Source organism: Procambarus clarkii, chromosome 38 (genome assembly GCF_040958095.1).
Source record: "Procambarus clarkii isolate CNS0578487 chromosome 38, FALCON_Pclarkii_2.0, whole genome shotgun sequence".
Lineage (NCBI taxonomy): Eukaryota > Metazoa > Arthropoda > Malacostraca > Decapoda > Cambaridae > Procambarus > Procambarus clarkii.
This window is the reverse complement of record NC_091187.1, coordinates 12,034,310-12,055,636: the sequence shown is the minus strand read 5'-3', so window position 1 is coordinate 12,055,636 and position 21,327 is coordinate 12,034,310. Positions and strand designations below refer to the sequence as shown.

Genomic DNA, 21,327 nt, shown 5'->3' with positions numbered 1-21,327 from the left:
CTGGTAGCTGCTGGTTATCTCTCTCTCTCTCTCTCTCTCTCTCTCTCTCTCTCTCTCTCTCTCTCTCTCTCTCTCTCTCTCTCTCTTGTGTGGGCCGCCACCTTGCTCTCAGCGCCCGGCAGAGTCCCCGTGTCTCTCTCATGCATTACTTACAAAACAAACGCCCTGGCTGGGTTTTTAACATGGTGTTTGCTTGGTGAGTACCCATGAATCTCTAACAACAACAAGATCCGTGGGACAGGACGGGATGGAGGGAGGGGAGAGAAGATGGAATGGAGGGGAACAGGAGGTGGGGTAGAGGGGAAAAGGTGTGGGGGTGGGGGGGGGAGAGAGAGACTATGGTTTGTGATAATTATAAAGCTCAACAAGGTCTCAGACTTACCAGATTTAAGTTGTTGAGTGGTCCCTCAAGGAGATGTGACAGGTGAATGGTGGTGGTGGTGGTTGATGGTGGTAGTGAGGAGAATAGTGGTTGTGGGTGGGAGATGGTGGTTGCGCTGCTGGTCGTGATTGGTTGGAGGGTGGGGCAAGTTACGACTGGAGCTGAGGTAGGTTGGTGGTAACGGTAACTACTGCCAGAGTGGTTGTAGGCAGGGCAGTTGGTGGTTGTTAAGAAGTGGGTAGTCGAGGTGTTAGTAGTAGTCGAGAGACATGATGATGGTGCTAGCCTAAGGGCTGCCTTAGGCAAGCACCAATAGGCTAGACACCCTTCCCTATCCCCCAACAACAAACCTTCCCCATTGTGGCAGTGTCAACACCACATCCTTACCCCGCCACAATCACCCCCCCCCTTCCCCCCACCACCACAACTACCACTACTGCACCAGACAGACGAACACAGAACTGACTGGGTAAACACTAGAACCACAACAAACGGCTTGTTTACGAGGAACCCGACGCTGCCTGCGTCCTAATGCTTTCACGAGTGGTCGTCTGAGACGGATATAGCAGGGTCAGCACCAGCTGAGAAAGGTGGCCCTGCTGGGCACCGCGTTCAGGTGGCAAACAACACATACAATGCCAGCTGAGGGGAAGGTAAGGGGGGAATGAGGGGGAAGCACAAGTGTTTTGAGGGGAAGGCTAGATGAAGGGAGGGTGTGTAGTGACGGGTGTGAGACGAGCTTGTTCCAAGGAAACTCTGGCTGTTCTCATGTGTGTTTACCAAAGCTGCGGAGATAGCAGCTGTTATTTAAGAGATGATCTACGTGATAATGTAACGTAACATTCTTGGTGCCGCGCTGGTCACTTGAGTGTGTTCTTTATCGCGAGGTTGGTTGTGATCCGAGCGCGAGCCTCTTGGTCAACAAGGTGGCTAGAGTGAGTCCATTTTGTATCTGATGTTAGTGGTGTTTAGAGAGGCGGGCGGCGTCGCTAGTGGGGAGGATGGCAGCTGCTAGTGACGCTGATGGCAGGCAGTGGGCGCATCAGGGCGTGACAGATGCCGCTCAGATATGCTGGCAACAGCAGTAAGATGGGGACAGGTAGGAGGGCGAATTGGGTAATGATGAGAGGTCACTCACCTGAGTAAAGAGCCGCTGGGGGCAGTCCGAGGTTGTCGGAGAGGTCGCTGAGGCCGTAGAGGCCAAGAAGCCGACGCATAGTGAGCTCGGCGTACTCCTTCATGTCGGATGCCTCGCTGCCGTCCTCATGGGGTCCGGGTGAGGTGGGGCGAGACAGAAGAGCATTGAGGCGGGGATGGGCGCTGGGGCTGCTTACGCCGCCGCCGCTGACAGACAAGCCCGCGCCGCCCGTCAAATCCACAGCCTCGTCAAGACGCCGAGGGAGGAGAGAGCGCCGCAGCGTTGGCGTCTCGGAGAGGTCAAGTGGGAGGTCTGAGGCAGAGTTATCGTACTGGGAGTCTGAGGACGGGTGGTGTGAGCGCGATTCAGTGTCGCTCGCGCCCTCCGTGTCCTCGCTGTCAGTGTAGGTGTACACGATGTTCCGCGGCTTAAAGTTCTTGCGCTTGTTGCGCCGTCCAGCCTCCGGCAGGGGCAGGGGCGTGGACGACGGCGACCCGCCAGGGACGTCACTCGTTGTTTCCGGAAACGCTCGCGAGGACGAGTCGTCGTCTATGAACATCGGGGCGCTCTCAGAGTCGTCGCATTCCATATGGTCGCCAGTAACGTCGTCGTCCAGCTGCGTGGACTCCGCGTCAGGGTTGGACTCCTCCTCCAGAGAGTGGCTGGGGGCAACCTGCTTAAACAGACTCATGCCCAGCCCCGGGGACTCGTCAGGGGCGTCTTCGGTGTCGCAGGTGGCGTCCTCGCCCCCAGGATCTTGGTCAGTGTCCATTCTGGAGTCTCCCTCATCCTCGTCCTCATCGTCGTCAGTGCGAGCGCGATCTGTGACCAATATAACTGATCAATAACACCATTAACTACACCAATAACATATAACCTAGTAACATTCCGATTAACTCATCAAAGAACACAAATTAACTCCAAGGAACATTTCATTCCCACCAAAAAGAATATAAAACAATTTTTTTTTTAAGTTTCTTATTTCAAGGAGTAATAAGACCAGCGGATGGTTGGAGACCTTACCTGTGTGGTCTGTGTGGGCGTGGAGGGCGTGGTCGTGGGAGAAAGTGGGCGTGGCAGAGGGCTGGGGACCGCCCAGGACCTCCCCGACGCTAGCAGCTACACTCACAACCTCCATAGCATCCTGCAGAAGGCACAAGGTGTTAGTACAGCTACACATCACACACACACAAGGCTTAAATTACAACATGAAAACATGAGAAAAATACAACTGCATAAGACCCCTACGGGACAGCTCCCGTTTATATATCCCATATAGGATATAAATATATATGTCTATCCTACACTTGAAACATTGCTGCGATTCTATCAATTTGAATGTCAAGTCTGTCTATACGTGCTTCTTTGTCTGTGCTTCTGTCTATCTTCGGCTTTCTGTCTTTTCCCGTCTCTCACCTCACCACTGCTCGCTCAAGACATAAATCGCGGCCAGCGATGTCAGCGGCGGTTGACAGCGCTGACAAAGGATACAGCCACCGCCGGTGACACTACCGCAAATACAATAAAATATACACTCTCCCAGGTTTTAACTGCATGTTGTATTATGATATTTCCTGCGCCATTCATCTCTGACGAATAAATCACGGTAGACAGTAAATCCCTGTGACAATGTCTCAGACTTCGCGGTAGCCCCGGATTAATATTTCAGTATCATGACTACACATGTGTCGCCAAGCGGCCACTGCTGAAAATCGGATAATCGCCACAGGTTTGGGGATTAGAGATGGAAATAAATATTGGCTCAATCATTCATCATTAAGACGGAATTTGCACAAATCTCATTCGCCACAGTTTGTTGCGCTGGCACACGGCACGGGGGGAGGGAGTTATAAGGAGAAAGCGCTAAGCCATTAGACTATATAACACTGGGAAGGGGTCAGGATAAGGCACCCCGCAGCACCGCTCCTGTGCCAGGTAAGTCTATTACGGGCTCACCATAGGCCGTGCTACTTGGAACTTGTTCCGAGTAGCTGAATCTGTAACAACAACATCAGGATAAGGATTTGGGATGGGACGGGGGGAAAGGAATGGTGCCCAACCACTTGTGGACGGTCGGGGATTGAACGCCGACCTGCATTCACGGTACGGAGACTCACCTCTCGGCTACAGCTCTTTCTCTTCCTTTCCCAATCCGTAGAAAATGCAACGGTTTAACCTAGCCACAAACCCAAGCAACCCACTTAACCTATCGACGCCATTGCATAGAATACGTCAACATGACGAATCGAATACTTGAATGTTTACTAATACTTGGCGGATTTCCGACGGATTCATCGCTTCCGTAAATATATGCGACGATTTAGGTGAAAACGCAAGACTAACATGTGACCATAATCCTCCAACACCTGAAGTACAGCACTGTACTTTGTACTGTCAGGGTAGTTAACAGATGGAATGCATTAGGCAGTGATGTGGTGGAGGCTGACTCCATACACAGTTTCAAGTGTAGATATGATAGAGCCCAATAGGCTCAGGAATCTGTACATTGATTGATTGACAGTTGAGAGGCGGGACCAAAGAGCCAGAGCTCAACCCCCGCAAACACAACTAGGTGAGTACTGTCTTCCCCCTCTCCACACAATAACCATATTTTACCACCAACCCAAAATATATAATATAAATAACACTAATATGTATTATATAAACCACATTTCAAATGCGATACATCGAGTATTCGTAGGTCGAAAATGTATATTACATCAAAATACACAAATATATTACATATATTGCACTAATGGGCAGAGAATTTCGTATTTACGTGCACAAAAATCACATGTTTTTCCCCCTGACAAAACCTCCTAAAATTACTTTTAATACATATATGACAAAACTTTTAATACATATATGACATACATATGACATATATATTTTGCCCAAAACAGTGGGCAAAAAAGTATCCTTGTAAAATAAACTGGAAAATACGCAGTGTGGCTCCCGTCAGGACGATAAATCCTGGCCTTGACCAACGTCAAGCTTTGGTGCGTAAATTACCGCCAACGTCAAGCTTTGGTGCGTAAATTACCGCCAACGTCAAGCTTTGGTGCGTAAATTACCGCCAACGTCAAGCTTTGGTGCGTAAATTAACGCCAACACCATAGTGTGTATACTGACGCCAACACCAGAGTGCGTATACTGACGCCAACACCATAGTGCGTATACTGACGCCAACACCATAGTGCGTATACTGACCCCAACACCAGAGTGCGTATACTGACGCCAACACCATAGTGCGTATACTGACCCCAACACCAGAGTGCGTATATTGACGCCAACACCAGAGTGCGTACACTGACGCCAACACCAGAGTGCGTATACTGACGCCAACACCAGAGTGCGTATATTGACGCCAACACCAGAGTGCGTACACTGACGCCAACACCAGAGTGCGTATACTGACGCCAACACCAGAGTGCGTATACTGACGCCAACACCAGAGTGCGTACACTGACGCCAACACCAGAGTGCGTATACTGACGCCAACACCATAGTGCGTATATTGACGCCAACACCACAGTGCGTATACTGACGCCAACATTGCGTCATCAGAGAGTGTTGCCAGACGATCTACCTAACATATTTACTGTGATCAACGGGAATAAGACCTTCCAGGTTTCCTATTGGTGGGTACTAGGAGGCCTGGTAGGCTTATTATCTAAATCCCCGTAGGCCTACGGCTGACTTGCCCACAGGATACATCTCACAACAGTTTCTTGAATACTAGGAGCCACTTGTAGTATTATTGTAGTTGTGGCCATATACACCGAGCGCGCCCACAGGTTATACACCAGGGGCCAGATTCACGAAGCAGTTACACAAGCACTTACGAACCTGTCCATCTTTTCTCAATCTTTGGCGGCTTTGTTTACAATTATTAAACAGTTAATGAGCTCCGAAGCACCAGGAGGCTGTTTATAACAACAGCTAATTGGGACGTTTTCATGCTTGTAAATTGTTTAATAAATGTAACTAAAGATGGAGGAAAGATGTACACGTTAGTATGTATATGCGTAACTGCTTCGTGAATCTGGCCCGTAGAGACTTGGGTTCGTTTTCCAGCCGAGGCCCAAACAAATGGACAACCTGGTTGATGGGGTTCTGGGAGTTCTTCTACTCCCCAAGCCCGGCCCGAGGCCAGACTTGACTTGTGAGAGTTTGGTCCACCAGGCTGTTGCTTGGAGCGGCCCGCAGACCCACATACCCACCACAGCCCGGTTGGTCTGGCACTCCTTGGAGAAAATTATCTAGTTTTCTCTTGAAGAGTCCAAGGTTGTTCCGGCAATATTTCTTATGCTTGCTGGGAGGACGTTGAACAACCGCGGACCTCTGATGTTTATACAGTGTTCTCTGATTGTGCCTATGGCACCTCTGCTCTTCACTGGTTCTATTCTGCATTTATTTCCATATTGTTCATTCCAGTACGTTGTTATTTTTCTGTGTAGATTTGAGATCTGTCCCTCCAGTATTTTCCATGTGTATATTATTTGGTATCTCTCTCGTCTCCTTTTCTAGTAAGTACATTTGGAGAGCTTTGAGACGATCCCAATAATTTAGGCGTTTTATCGCGTCTATGCGTGCCGTATATGTTCTCTGTATTCCCTCTATTTCAGCAATCTCTCCTGCTCTGAAGGGGGAAGTGAGTACTGAGCAGTACTCAAGACGGGACAACACAAGTGATTTGAAGAGTACAACCATTGTGATGAGATCCCTGGATTTGAAAATTTTCGTAATCCATCCTATCATTTGGTGCAATATTTGCTTGGTTATGCTCCCTAAAAGTTACGTCGTCAGACATTATTATTCCCAGTTTCAAAGTTTCCCAGAAGTTAAGTTTCTTTCATCTGATGCTTCTGTTTACTTAGCAGTTTGACAGCTGCTACGGGCTGCTTCCTGGGAATGTGTGCGTGTGTAAGAGAAATATATGTAGTAAGACATAATAAGAGGAAAAATAAATTGGTTAGAAAAGCGGAGTCCAAGAGCTGATAGCTCGATTCTGCAGATACAAATAGTAATCTCACACACACACACACACACACACACACACACACACACACACACACACACATCAGCGGCATATGCTAGACTGGCCAACATAAGAACTGCCTTCAGAAACTTGTGTAAGGAATCTTTCAGAACCCTGTATACCACTTATGTAAGACCAATCCTGGAGTATGCAGCTCCAGCCTGGAGTCCATACCTAGTTAAACACAAGACAAAGTTAGAGAAGATTCAGCGGTATGCCACCAGGCTCGTCCCGGAACTGAGAGGATTGAGCTACGAGGAAAGGCTAAAGGAGCTGAACCTCACATCCCTGGAAAACAGAAGAGTAAGGGGAGACATGATAACCACCTACAAAATTCTCAGGGGAATTGACAGGGTGGACAAAGACAAACTCTTCAGCACGGGTGGGACACGAACAAGGGGACACAGGTGGAAACTTAGTACCCAGATGAGCCACAGAGACGTTAGAAAGAATTTTTTCAGTGTCAGAGTAGTTAATAAATGGAATGCACTAGGAAGTGATGTGGTGGAGGCTGACGCCATACACAGTTTCAAATGTAGATATGATAGAGCCCAGTAGGCTCAGGAATCTGTACACCAGTTGATTGACAGTTGAGAGGCGGGACCAAAGAGCCAAAGCTCAACCCCCGCAAGCACAATTAGGTGAGTACAATTAGGTGAGTACACACACACACACACACACACACACAGTCTAGACCAAAACACACTACCGTCACCTTAAAGAACCAAACACAGTATGAAGCAGCAGGATTTAACTTGTGTGATTGGAACCCCTCTCCCCCCCCCCCGGCCTGGTAATGACAGCGTTGACTCCAATGAAACATTAACGCATCGTAATTAAAACTTCTTTATAGATCACGAGATCGTTCCATAAGTTGGCCTCGGGAACAAATATAATTAGAAATTCAATATTCCGTGATTAGGGGATGAAATGACCCAAGTTGGTAATTGGGCAGAGAAAATACTGGTGTGGTATTACAGGAATATTTAATGTTAATTTAGTAAGCGCTGGAAAGTAAAGAATGTGTGTGTGTGTGTGTGTGTGTGTGTGTGTGTGTGTGTGTGTGTGTGTGTGTGTGTGTGTGTGTGTGTGTGTGTGTGTGTGTACTCACCTAATTGTGCTTGCGTGGGTTGAGCTTTGGCTCTTTGGTCCCGCCTGTGTGTGTATTCACTTAGTTGTGTTTTGCGGGGGTTGAGCTTTGCTCTTTCGGCCCGCCTCTCAACTGTCAATCAACTGTTTACTAACTACACTAACTACTTTTTTCTTTTTTCTTTTTTCACACCACACACACACACACACACACACACACACACACCAGGAAGCAGCCCGTGACAGCTGACTAACTCCCAGGTACCTATTTACTGCTAGGTAACAGGGGCATTCAGGGTGAAAGAAACTTTGCCCATTTGTTTCTGCCTCGTGCGAGAATCGAACCCGCGCCACAGAATTACGAGTCCTGCGCGCTATCCACCAGGCTACGAGGCCCCCTAGTGTGTGTGTGTGTGTGTGTGTGTGTGTGTGTGTGTGTGTGTGTGTGTGTGTGTGTGTGTGTGTGTGTGTGTGTGTGTGTGTGTGTGTGTGTGTATGTGTGTGTGTATGTGTGTGTGTGTGTGTGTGTGTGTGTGCGTGTGTGTGTGAATGTAAAGCAGCCATTATTAAACAAGCACCAAGCACAATTGCAACATTTTTATAAACGTTTTTGCAACATTGTAAAAACAGAAAACTAAGCCGGATGAAGTCTCGCTCAGGGGGACTTAAAGTTAACGAGTTCAGTAATACCTTTGTGTTCAAGAGATTGTTAATTTAGAAAGTATAATTAAAGTATAAAGTTGTTCACCTGAACGGCGCCCGTCGTAAGTTAATCCAATAGTGAACCCGATACTAAATCCTATAAAATATTGTACTTGTAGTGAGGTACCTGATCAACCAGGCTGTGGCTCATACGTCAGGCTGCGAGCAGCCGCGTCCAACAGCCTGGTTGACCAGTCCAGCAACCAGGAGGCCTGGTCGACGACCGGGCCGCGGGGACGCTAAGCCCCGGAAACACCTCAAGGTAACCTCAAGGTAAGGTACTTCAGGTCAAAGAGTTATATGTTAACAAAATATTATTAAAGTCAATGCGAATAATAGACTGAAGATAGAGCGAAAATACTTTACATTTAAAATAATAGTTAAACAAAAGTCTAGAAGTTTGTAACCAAAACGCAAAATTGCAAAAACAATTATTAATCACAAACGTAAGAGTATATGAATTATGATCTACAAGAGGCAGCTCCTATTGGTCCATACGAGGCAGCTCCTATATATATATATATATATATATATATATATATATATATATATATATATATATATATATATATATATATATATATATATATATATATATATATCCACCCAAACTCATATATATATATATATATATATATATATATATATATATATATATATATATATATATATATATATATATATATATATATAAATATACCTACCTGCATTTGAAACAATCAAGGAATCTCACGTCTGTAATGTTACCCGGTAATTTGTTCCGTAGATCAACAACCCTGTTTCCAAACCAGTATTTACCCAGGTCTTTCCTAAATCTAAACGTATCCAATGTATACCCATTGTTTCGTGTTCTATAATCCTGCCAGGTAAGGGACCATCCAGCAGTTAATCGAAAATCTTTCTTCATGTTAAGCAGACTATCGTTCAGTGACAGAACAGTTCTCTGGACGCGGAAAGTGTTCAGGACCCCAGAGGACCCTTGGACGCGGAAAGTGTTCAGGACCTTAGAGAACCCTTGGATACGGAAAGTGTTCAGGACCTTAGAGAACCCTTGGATACGGAAAGTGTTCAGGACCTTAGAGAACCCTTGGATACAGAAAGTGTCTAACATCCTACAAAGCACTATGATACAGAGAGGCTGCTACGAGTAGGTAAGGGCAGCACATAGGGTATAGGTCTACATCTCGTGACAGCAGGAGGAGGCGGCGGTGTCACCTCCTGTGGCAGACTAGACGACCCGGGGTGACACAACGGTGACTAACAGCCAAAACTGAAGACAATCAACAGTGGTGGAGACTCCGTGCGTGCGCTTACCAGCGACCTGAGAGGCAGGAAGATGAGTCTTGTGTCGGCCTGCTACACGATAGTGTGTAGCCGGACCGGGAAGATCAAAGGGAAGGCTTTACGGTCCTCGGAGTGCTATTAGGAAGGTCTGGGGGAGTCTCCTGGACAGGTGACTGGTGTCTGTCGTTGAGTCAGTCACGAATATATGTAGACAACGGCGATGATTACCGCGAATGTGAACGAGTAGCGGGAGGGGGTGAGGAGACGTAGCTCTAATAAAGTGATCAATGAGTAATGAAGACAGGTCATTTGATGCCTAGTTCTTCAATTACGGCGGTGGTGTGGGGGACAGCGGGAAGGGGCGACACATTCCTACCTTCACCAAGGGTGGGCGGCACTGCCAATGACGATCGCTGCCGCTCGTAATAAACTATCAGGACTGACTAGCGATTAGAGAGGCACCATATAAATATCTGGAGCCTAAGGCAGAGAGAGAGACAGACAGACACACCGCAGGCGACGCTGCAGGAGGAGGACTACGCCAGACATGGGGTAAAATGGAAGACCCTATTCTTCCCGGAGGCTATCTGCTGACACCAAACCTACACACACCCTATATAGCCAGATTTCAGGGCAGAAAAGTGTTTTGGTTTCCTCCCCAGTCTCCACTTCAGCCAGCCGCCGTAAAGATAACAACATGCCATCATACTGCATTACAATGTGCAGATAAGCTCATTAGGAATGAAGGAATGCTGCAAGAAATCTCAATGAGAAACTATTGTTACTACAACCTCTACTACTGCCACAATTACTATTGCTATCCCCTTATACAATTACTACAACTAGACCTACCAATACTACTCTCACCAACATTACTTCCATTACAATAACCACCAATACCACTACCACTATTCCAACCAGTATTCCGTTGTTACGACCACCAAAACTCCCACAACCAGCTTGTAGCACTGCGGTTCTCTTGGACGCAAGAGAGAGTCATACCACACTGCAATATATTCAATGAAATGTTTTATAGACGAAAACCCATTCTCCACAATCTATCATCCTCGATAACATTGTATCTCCACCAGTAACGTACCTATACAGGATTCAATCCCCCCCCCCCCCGTCCCTAAGCTGGGAAAGGTGTAAAGGGGGGGGGGGAGGATAAGGCCTCCAGGGGTCCTAGGGGAGAGAGAAGGGGTGAGAGATCTCCGGTCTTGGGGAGAGGGGGAGAGGGAGAGCGGTCCGCGGCCCACGAAGTAATGTACCGCCTGTCAAAATGTCCGGCTGGAAGGTTGTCAACACGGCCAAGCTGATGTTACTAACGGGGGGACGAGGGGGGGGGGGATGGGACAGGGGAGGAAGGGGCAACATAGACTAGGGTGTAGCGGGGATGGTGATCTAACCTTGAGGAAGGGTTAATATTACCCTGGGATGGGGGACACAATTACTGGAAGATGAGGACAATATTCCTAATAGATGAACATATTACAGAAGGATGAGGACAATAATACCGGAGAAATTGGATAATATTACCGAAGGATTAGGACAATATTACCTGAAGATTAGAACAATATTACCGAAAGATGAGGATAATATTACCGAAGGATTATGACATATATTACTGAAGGATTAGGACAATATTACTGAAGGATTAGGACAATATTACTGAAGGATTAGGACAATATTACAGAGGGATTAGGGCATATATTACCGAAAGATGAGGACAATATTACCGAAGGATGAGGACAATATTACCGAAGGATGAGAACAATATTACCGAAGGATGAGGACAATATTACCGAAGGATGAAGACAATATTACTGAAGGATTGGGACAATATTACCGAAAGATTAGCATAATATTACGAAAGAATGAGACAATATTGCCCTAGGATGAGGATAATATTACCCTAAGATGAGGATAATATTACCTTAGGACGAGGACAACATTACCGGATGATAATATTAAGCTTTCACAACGCCTACATCTGTCTCTCTCACCGTCGACATCTGTTTCCTACCCGGGAGGTACCCTCTCTCAGAGGCTTTTCCTGTGATAATATATCCCATGCTTTCTGACAGCCAAGGAATACACAGTCAACCCGCTCTTTTCTCCTTCAATCGCTGTCATTTTGTCAAAGAACTCTTAACAGCTTCCTTAGACATACTCTTCCTCAGTAAAACAATGGAGGTGTTTGTAGCCAGAGGGGGTTCAATACCCCAGCCGTTGGTTTTAGGATCCAGTTCCATTTCGTCTGACACTCCAGTTGCCATCGTGACGGGTTCCTATCATCGTCACTTCTCTTCTGACGTCTCCTTACTACGTATAATCAGCTTCTCCAGATCCAGTGGGAGTTCTGGCTCTCAAGGTAAGGTAAGTATGGGGTGAAAACGCTAATAAGACTTTATGATTTTATAGCATCTGCAAGGGATATGAGGACAAGGACCTGGGATATGAGAACAAGGACCTGGGATATGAGAACAAGGACCTGGGATATGAGTACAAGGAGCTGGGATATGACGGATTGAAAAATGGTGCCCAACCACTTGCACCATCGGATATCGAATCCTTCCTTTCAATCCCACAGTTAGGACTAAGTGGGTATGTATAAGGTGGAACTGGAATGGATTTTTCATACCGCTTCTCTGATTCCTTCTACCTATTCTCTTGCCCTTGTAGCCACCGCCTTTCGAACCACTGATCAGTGTTGTGGTTTCTGTTTTGAAGTCTTAAAAGGGCTATGAACTTGGTCTCAGGTTTCTTGCATTTTTCTAATACAGTTCATCATTTCCTCTGTGTGTGTGTGTGTGTGTGTGTGTGTGTGTGTGTGTGTGTGTGTTTGTGTGTGTGTGTGTATGTGTGTGTGTGTGTGTGTGTGTGTGTGTGTGTGTGTGTGTGTGTGTGTGTGTGTGTGTGTGTGTGTTTGTGTGTGTGTGTGTGTGTGTGTGTGTGTGTGTGTTTGTGTGTGTGTGTGTGTGTGTGTGTGTGTGTGTGTGTGTGTTTGTGTGTGTGTGTTTGTGTGTGTGTGTGTGTGTGTGTGTGTGTGTGTGTGTGTGTGTGTGTGTGTGTGTGTGTGTGTGTTTGTGTGTGTGTGTGTGTGTTTGTGTGTGTGTGTGTGTGTGTGTGTGTGTGTGTGTGTTTGTGTGTGTGTGTGTGTGTGTTTGTGTGTGTGTGTGTGTGTTTGTGTGTGTGTGTGTGTGTGTGTGTGTGTGTGTGTTTGTGTGTGTGTGTGTGTGTTTGTGTGTGTGTGTGTGTGTTTGTGTGTGTGTGTGTGTGTGTGTGTTTGTGTGTGTGTGTGTGTGTGTGTGTGTGTGTGTGTTTGTGTGTGTGTGTGTGTGTTTGTGTGTGTGTGTGTGTGTGTGTGTTTGTGTGTGTGGGGAGGAGGAGCGGGGAGAGGGGGAGGGATATGAGTGTACCTGTTCCACGCGGCGTCTTATAATTTATGTAGGCCATTTTCTCACAGTTGTTAAGAAAAGCGGTGTTTGTCGTGTTGCTGATGTTTGTGTTGGTGTGTGGCGGCCTTTTCCCGTGTTTTATTGCTGCAGTAATTTGATAAACGATTCTCTGTCTCTGTCTCAGTCTCTCTCTCTCTCTCTCTCTCTCTCTCTCTCTCTCTCTCTCTCTCTCTCTCTCTCTCTCTCTCTCTCTCTCTCTTTCTCTCACACACACATTAAGTGTTGAGAGTTTTCTGCCATAATTCACCGTTGACTTATATATTATTGGTGTGATCAGGTCACTACTTGTGTTAATGTCTGTGGCAAACTTGTGCACTTGTGCACTTGTGCGTCCCCAGCCTGTGCAAACTTTTCCACGCTCACGTTAATTCAGTATTGATCTTGGTCGCAAAATCTGTAGTTTGGCAAATTTGTGTGCAAATGTGATTATAGTTTTTTGTTGCCGTTATTCGTATTAAAAGATTTTTGTTTTGTATATTTCTAGAATGTATTATTATTATTATTATTATTATTATTATTATTATTATTATTATTATCGTCGTTATTATCTTATTATGCTAAGAGGTTAATTTTTATTGTTCCAGCTTTCTACAATTTCACTTGTTTCGTTATTTGTTTTAAATTGTTCCTAAAACAATGACCTTGTTCCGTTGTTTTCATTATAGTCATCATACTGCTTCTCTCTACCATACTCATCTTCCTGCTTCTCCTCTGCCATATTCATCATCATATTCTATCATATTCATATCTCTGTTTATTTTTCATTTATTTTTAACATGATTTAATCATTTTATGTTCAGTAACAGACCGCATTAGATGATTACTTTCATGATGTAGGTTGCCGGTATGTTGGCCTTTTTAGCCTGCAGGGTGATGATATGATGAGTCTGGCAATACTGCAGGGGCCCAGAGATGGTGATGAGTCTGGCAATACTGCAGGGGCCCAGAGATGGTGATGAGTCTGGCAATACTGCAGGGGCCCAGAGATGGTGATGAGTCTGGCAATACTGCAGGGCCCCAGAGATGGTGATGAGTCTGGCAATACTGCAGGGCCCCAGAGATGGTGATGAGTCTGGCAATACTGCAGGGGCCCAGAGATGGTGATGAGTCTGGCACTACTGCAGGGGCCCAGAGGAGATGGTGATGAGTCTGGCACTACTGCAGGGCCCCAGAGATGGTGATGAGTCTGGTAATACTGCAGGACCCCAGAGATGGTGATGAGTCTGGTAATACTGCAGGACCCCAGAGATGGTGATGAGTCTGGCAATACTGCAGGGGCCCAGAGGAGATGGTGATGAGTCTGGCACTACTGCAGGGCCCCAGAGATGGTGATGAGTCTGGCACTACTGCAGGGGCCCAGAGGAGATGGTGATGAGTCTGGCACTACTGCAGGGCCCCAGAGATGGTGATGAGTCTGGCACTACTGCAGGGGCCCAGAGGAGATGGTGATGAGTCTGGCACTACTGCAGGGCCCCAGAGATGGTGATGAGTCTGGTAATACTGCAGGACCCCAGAGATGGTGATGAGTCTGGTAATACTGCAGGACCCCAGAGATGGTGATGAGTCTGGCACTACTGCAGGGGCCCAGAGATGGTGATGAGTCTGGCACTACTGCAGGACCCCAGAGATGGTGATGAGTCTGGCACTACTGCAGGACCCCAGAGATGGTGATGAGTCTGGCACTACTGCAGGGGCCCAGAGATGGTGATGAGTCTGGCACTACTGCAGGACCCCAGAGATGGTGATGAGTCTGGCACTACTGCAGGACCCCAGAGATGGTGATGAGTCTGGCACTACTGCAGGACCCCAGAGATGGTGATGAGTCTGGCACTACTGCAGGGGCCCAGATGAGCCAGGAGGCAGGGAGGACTCTGGTACAGCGCTGCACGGCGTCTCACTTTACAGCATCGTTCTCTCCTTACAGTAGTTAAATATTTTACAGATGCAGTCCTTAATTATTTACAGCACCGCCTTGTATATATTCCACCCGGCCTCTCCACTGATAGGTCGCACTTTTTTACGTTCTCGTAACCTACGTTACAAATGCAGCCTATTTAGAAACGTTACGGCTCACAATTGTTCACGTTTTCTATGCCTGGGACTCGGTAAGTTAGGTGGGTTGCCTGGGTTCGTGCATTCCTGGTTAGGCTAAAAAGTTACCTTTTTTATGGAGTGACAAAAATCAAGGCTGATTTATTTTCATTCTTTGTTTAAATTACTTTAAATACACAAACTACTTTAATTATCTAAATTACTCTGATTATCTAGATTACTTTGATGATCTAGATTACTTTGATCAAGATTACTTTGATAATCTACATTACTTTGATGATCAAGATTACTTTGATAATCTAGATTACTTTGATGATCAAGATTACTTTGATAATCTATATTACTTTGATGATCAAGATTACTTTGATGATCTAGATTACTTTGATGATCTAGATTACTATGATAATCTAGATTACTTTGATAATCTAGATTACTTTGATAATCTAGATTACTTTGATAATCTAGATTACTATGATAATCAAGATTACTTTGATGATCTAGAATACTTTGATAATCTAGATTACTTTGATAATCTAGATTACTATGATGATCAAGATTACTTTGATGATCTAGATTACTTTGATGATCTAGATTACTTTGATAATCTAGATTACTTTGATAATCTAGATTACTTTGATGATCTAGATTACTTTGATGATCTAGATTACTTTGTAACTTTGTGAAATTTCAGGTTTTCTAACGAAAGGTTCACTCCATTCTCACGATTCACCAAAAAAATACGACTGTTACGCCTAGCCAGGAACGTATGAACCCAAGCAACCCGCCTAACCTATCGAGGCTGACATATAGAAAACGTCAACAATACGGTACTTGATTTTTTTTTACAAGTGTGTCGCATTCTTAATGGATTGGTTAATTACGTAAAAACCTGCCGTTATCCTGTTGTTATCGCCCACCCTGGCGTCGTTATCCTGTCGTTATCGCCCACCCTGGCGTCGTTATCCTGTCGTTATCACCCACCCTGGCGTCGTTATCCTGTTATCACGCACCCTGGCGTCGTTATCCTGTCGTTATCACCCACCCTGGCGTCGTTATCCTGTCGTTATCACACACCCTGGCGTTGTTATCCTGTTAGTATCACCCACCCTGGCGTCGTTATCCTGTCGTTATCTCCCACCCTGGCGTCGTTATCCTGTCGTTATCACACACCCTGGCGTCGTTATCCTGTTATCACCCACCCTGGCGTCGTTATCCTGTCGTTATCACCCACCCTGGCGTCGTTATCCTGTCGTTATCACACACCCTGGCGTCGTTATCCTGTTGTTATCACCCACCCTGGCGTCGTTATCTTGTCTTTCACACCCACCCTGGCGTCGTTATCTTGTCTTTCACACCCACCCTGGCCTCGTTATCTTGTTATCACCCACTCTGGCCTCGCTATCGTGCCGTTCACACCCACTCTGGCTAATATTACCCTGTCGTTCAGGGCTATCACATGACCCTAATTGCCGACTAATGCGTACTCTTCCTGGTGTAATTAGTCTCCTCTTTCTCTTCTTGTTATAAAATTACGAGTGATTAAGTAGTTATATCAGTGATTACACCGTCCAGTCTCTTTAATGATACGTCGTAAAATGCCGTTTTGGTTTCACTCTGGTGTTGTGGTATGTCACTAGCCCGTATTCCTAAAGTTCTCCAACGTCAAGAAATCGGTCTTTAAAGTAGTCTCTCCTAACCTGCCAGTGGACCTAAAACAGAAAACGCGACAATATGTCACTTTTGCCAGCCGCTGCCATTTTCCAGTACGACGATTTTTGGCCGTATGTAACGCATACGGGCGAATGGAATGGAGCTATCAGGGGAAAGCGCCAAGCTAGTACTACTACATAGCACTTGGAAGGGGTCAGGATAAGGATTTGGGATGGGACGGGGGGAAGGAATGGTGCCCAACCACTTGGACGGTAGGGCAACGTTCTTTGTAGGAGGAGAGGTTAATGTAACACCGGTAATGCATAGGGTATACTATGGAAATATGAGAATATGGCGGGCATATACTCTTTGAGTCAGACTGCAAAGTGCGGAGTCTAACAGCCTGGTTGATTTGATAACCAGTCAGGTAGCCTTGTTAAGAGAGTGGGCCGTGGGGAATAGTCACTCTCGGAACTACCTCAAGGTAACATCCAGGATCGATTATACTGTGTGTGTGTGTGTGTGTGTGTGTGTGTGTGTGTGGGTGTGTGTGTGTGTGTGTGTGTGTGTGTGTGTGTGTGTGTGTGTGTGTGTGTGTGTGTGTGTGTATGTGTGTGTGTGTGTGTGCTCACCTAGTTGTGCTTTGCAGGGTTTGAGCTTCGGCTCTTCGGTCCCGCCTCTCAACTGTCACTCTAATGTTGTACAGGTTTCCACTATCATCACAACCGGGACAAAATCTTACTGAAGCGACCATACGAGTCATAAATACTCATACTCCGCCCAAGTAAAACAGAAACAAGCAACACTTAGTGGGCCAGCCAGAGGCTTAGGGCCCGTACAGGATATCCCTGAAAAAAAACATCACCATCATCACTGCCACCACCACCACCACCATCGCCACCACCACTACCACCACATCATTTCTCTAAATCACCAGTCTCAGGAAAGCACCACATTTGATGCTGTCGTTGACAGCGCTAAAATTAATAGTGTATGTGTGACTGCCTCGTCTCTATTCCACCCATATCCCTTCCACCCATCCCTCTTCTATCCCAAAATCATCCATCCCATTCTGTTATTTTCAATTATCTTCCATTTTTTTAATCTCCGTTCCTGTTATCCATCTTCTCCCCTTACATCCCCCCTGGCAGTTATTCTGTGCTGGCTTCCCCTCGCTCGCTCCCCTCCCTTCCCTCTCTCGTGCTTAACTTGCACTAATCTTTCCTACCCTCACTTAGTTAATCTTTCCTACCCTCACTTAACTCATTAGAAATTCATCCACCAGTACTTATAATTCTGTAATATGCGGGAGTGAGAGACGTTAATCATTGATAAGTGGTTGTGTGTTGTGTGTGATGTGTAGAGAGTTAAGTGGTTGTGTGTGATGTGTAGAGAGTTAAGTGGTTGTGTGTTGTGTGTAGAGAGTTGAGTGGTTGTGTGTTGTTTGTAGAGAGTTAAATGGTTGTGTGTTGTGTGTAGAGAGTTAAGTGGTTGTGTGTTGTGTGTAGAGAGTTAAGTGGTTGTGTGTTGTTTGTAGAGAGTTAAATGGTTGTGTGTTGTGTGTAGAGAGTTAAGTGGTTGTGTGTTGTGTGTAGAGAGTTAAGTGGTTGTGTGTTGTTTGTAGAGAGTTAAGTGGTTGTGTGTTGTGTGTAGAGAGTTAAGTGGTTGTGTGTTGTGTGTAGAGAGTTAAGTGGTGCTACTTTATACTGTACATTCTCGGGTATGTAAGTCACTGATAATTAACACTTGATGGACACCATTCTCGGCAGGCACAGGCAGGCACAGGCAGGCAGGCAGGCAGGCAGAGGCAGGCAGGAAGGCTCAGGCAGGCAGGCAGGCAGGCAGGCAGGCAGGCACAGGCAGGCAGGCAGGCAGGAAGGCTCAGGCAGGCAGGCAGGCAGGCAGGCAGGCAGGCAGGCAGGCAGGCACAGGCAGGCAGGCACAGGCAGGCACAGGCAGGCAGGCAGGCACAGGCAGGCAGGCAGGCAGGCAGGCAGGCAGGAAGGCTCAGGCAGGCAGGCAGGCAGGCAGGCAGGCAGGCAGGCAGGCAGGCAGGCACAGGCAGGCAGGCAGGCAGGCAGGCAGGCAGGCAGGCAGGCAGGCACAGGCAGGCAGGCAGGCAAAGCAAATGGGTCTCCTCCCCCACTAGCTGTATGGAGCTCAGTACAGCAGACATACGGAAGCTGGTGATCTTACAGGAGAACATCTTGTTCCAGCATCCCGCTTTTTAGTGCTCACCAACATCCAAATTGAGGCAGTCTACCCAAACATCACAGAGATTCTTTGGTCTAACCAAACACCACAGCGCCCCTTGGGTCTAGCCAAACACCACAGCGCCCCTTGGGTCTAGCCAAACACCGCAGTGTCCCTTGAGTCTAGCCAAACACCGCAGCGCCTCTTGGGTCTAACCAAACACCACAGTGTCCCTTGTGTCTAGCCAAACACCGCAGCGCCCCTTGGGTCTAACCAAACACCACAGCGCCCCTTGTGTCTAGCCAAACACCGCAGCGCCTCTTGGGTCTAACCAAACACCACAGCGCCCCTTGGGTCTAGCCAAACACCACAGTGTCCCTTGAGTCTAGCCAAACACCGCAGCGCCTCTTGGGTCTAACCAAACACCACAGCGCCCCTTGTGTCTAGCCAAACACCGCAGCGCCTCTTGGGTCTAACCAAACACCACAGCGCCCCTTGTGTCTAGCCAAACACCGCAGCGCCTCTTGGGTCTAACCAAACACCACAGCGCCCCTTGGGTCTAACCAAACACAGCAGCGCCTCTTGGGTCTAACCAAACACTGCAGCGCCCCTTGGGTCTAACCAAACACCACAGCGCCCCTTGGGTCTAGCCAAACACCGCAGCGCCTCTTGGGTCTAACCAAACAGTTTAGCCAAGAAAACAGCGATACACTCTCCAACAGGTGTAGGTATGAGCCAATTCTTATGCGTCCGCTATTACTGTTGTTCGTGTCTATCCATCCGTTCATCCGGCCTCCCATCCGTATATCCGGCCTTCCGTCCGTCTTTCCACCTGTTCATCTGTCCACCCGCACATATGGCCTTCCGTCCGTCTGTCCTTCCGTTCATCCGGCCTTCTGCCCGTCCCTACACCCGTTCATTTAGTATCCCGTCCGTTTGTTTGTCCTCAGATCCGTCCGTTCACCTGTCCATCCGACCTTCCGTCAATTTCCGTCTCTGTCCGTAAGAGCAACAGGTGAAGAATCCATGTCTTCACCTTACTGTCTCAACAACGCTAACCATCACTAAGCAACGCTAACCACCGCTAACTAACGAGGCTGTTCGCTCCTTCCATTTCCGCCTTATCAGTTCATTTGTTCCACTTGCTAGTGTATAGGCCTTTGACATTTTCCTTTCACATACAAAATAACAATCTTATGTTGAGGTTATCTTGAGATGATTTCGGGGCTTAGCGTCCACGCGGCCCGGTCCTCGACCAGGCCTCCTTTTTGTTACACACCCCCTAGAAAGAAGCCAGTAGCAGCTGTCCAGCTCCCAGGTATCTATTTACTGCTAGGTAAACAGGTCATCAAGGTGAAAGAAACGCTGCTCATTTGTTTCCGTCTCCATCGAGGATCGAACCCGGTACTTTAGGACTACGAATCCCGAGCGCTGTCCATTTAGCTGTCAAGCCCCCAACAATAACACACGAATTGAGGACATTGTAGATGACCTATTGGCCCATACGAGGCAGCTCCTATTGACCCATACGAGGCAGCTCCTGTTGGTCCATACGAGGCAGCTCCTATTGGTCCATACGAGGCAGCTGCTATTGACCCATACGAGGCAGCTCCTATTGACCCATACGAGGCAGCTCCTATTGACCCATACGAGGCAGTTCCTATTGACCCATACGAGGCAGCTCCTATTGGTCCATACGAGGCAGCTCCTATTGACCCATACGAGGCAGCTCCTATTGACCCATACGAGGCAGCTCCTATTTTTAATACCAACCTCAACACCTTCATATTCATGTCTAAGCCACGCTTGAAGCAATATTTGCATATTGGAGTGGCCCCTGATGTGTGAAGGGCGCCGAGTGGGTGTGGAGGGAACCCGCGCCTGAGGGAGTCCTGGCCGCAGGGTCCTGCTGTAAGGTGGGGGTCGGTGGGAGGATCGGGCTATATAATAGACGTGGGATCGCTGGATTGTTTCAGGCGTAGGCTACACATATTTATGAATGAGTTTGGGGTGGATGTGAATAGGAGCTGCCTCGTATGGGCTGATATATGTCTGTTTGGTTCCTTTATTCTCATGTTCTTATGTTCTTGTTCCTCTGCAGGTTTTCATGTTCATGTTCTGTTCTTTTTTCAGAACATCAAACACAACAGTAAATATAAGTGAGGACATTGTAAAACCTCCTGTATATATATATATATATATATATATATATATATATATATATATATATATATATATATATATATATATATATATATATATATATATATATATATATATATATATATATATATATATATATCAAAAGTATACGAGGATTCTCTTCTGTCTTCGT

At 46.7% G+C, this 21,327-nt stretch overlaps 1 protein-coding gene across 9 annotated transcripts in view; it reads right to left on the bottom strand.

Annotated features, from left to right (window-relative positions):
- Nucleotides 1-21,327, bottom strand: part of LOC123771958 (zinc finger protein castor homolog 1) — a 397,241-nt gene that overhangs the window by 252,380 nt on the left and 123,534 nt on the right. For all 9 annotated transcript variants that reach the window (XM_069337697.1, XM_069337698.1, XM_069337702.1 and 6 more), the window contains exons 2-3: nucleotides 2,544-2,664; nucleotides 1,521-2,342 (exon numbers count right to left, since the gene is read on the bottom strand). In XM_069337697.1, the coding sequence (XP_069193798.1) occupies nucleotides 1,521-2,342; nucleotides 2,544-2,664 (943 nt within the window). The remainder of the gene's footprint in view (nucleotides 1-1,520; nucleotides 2,343-2,543; nucleotides 2,665-21,327) is intronic.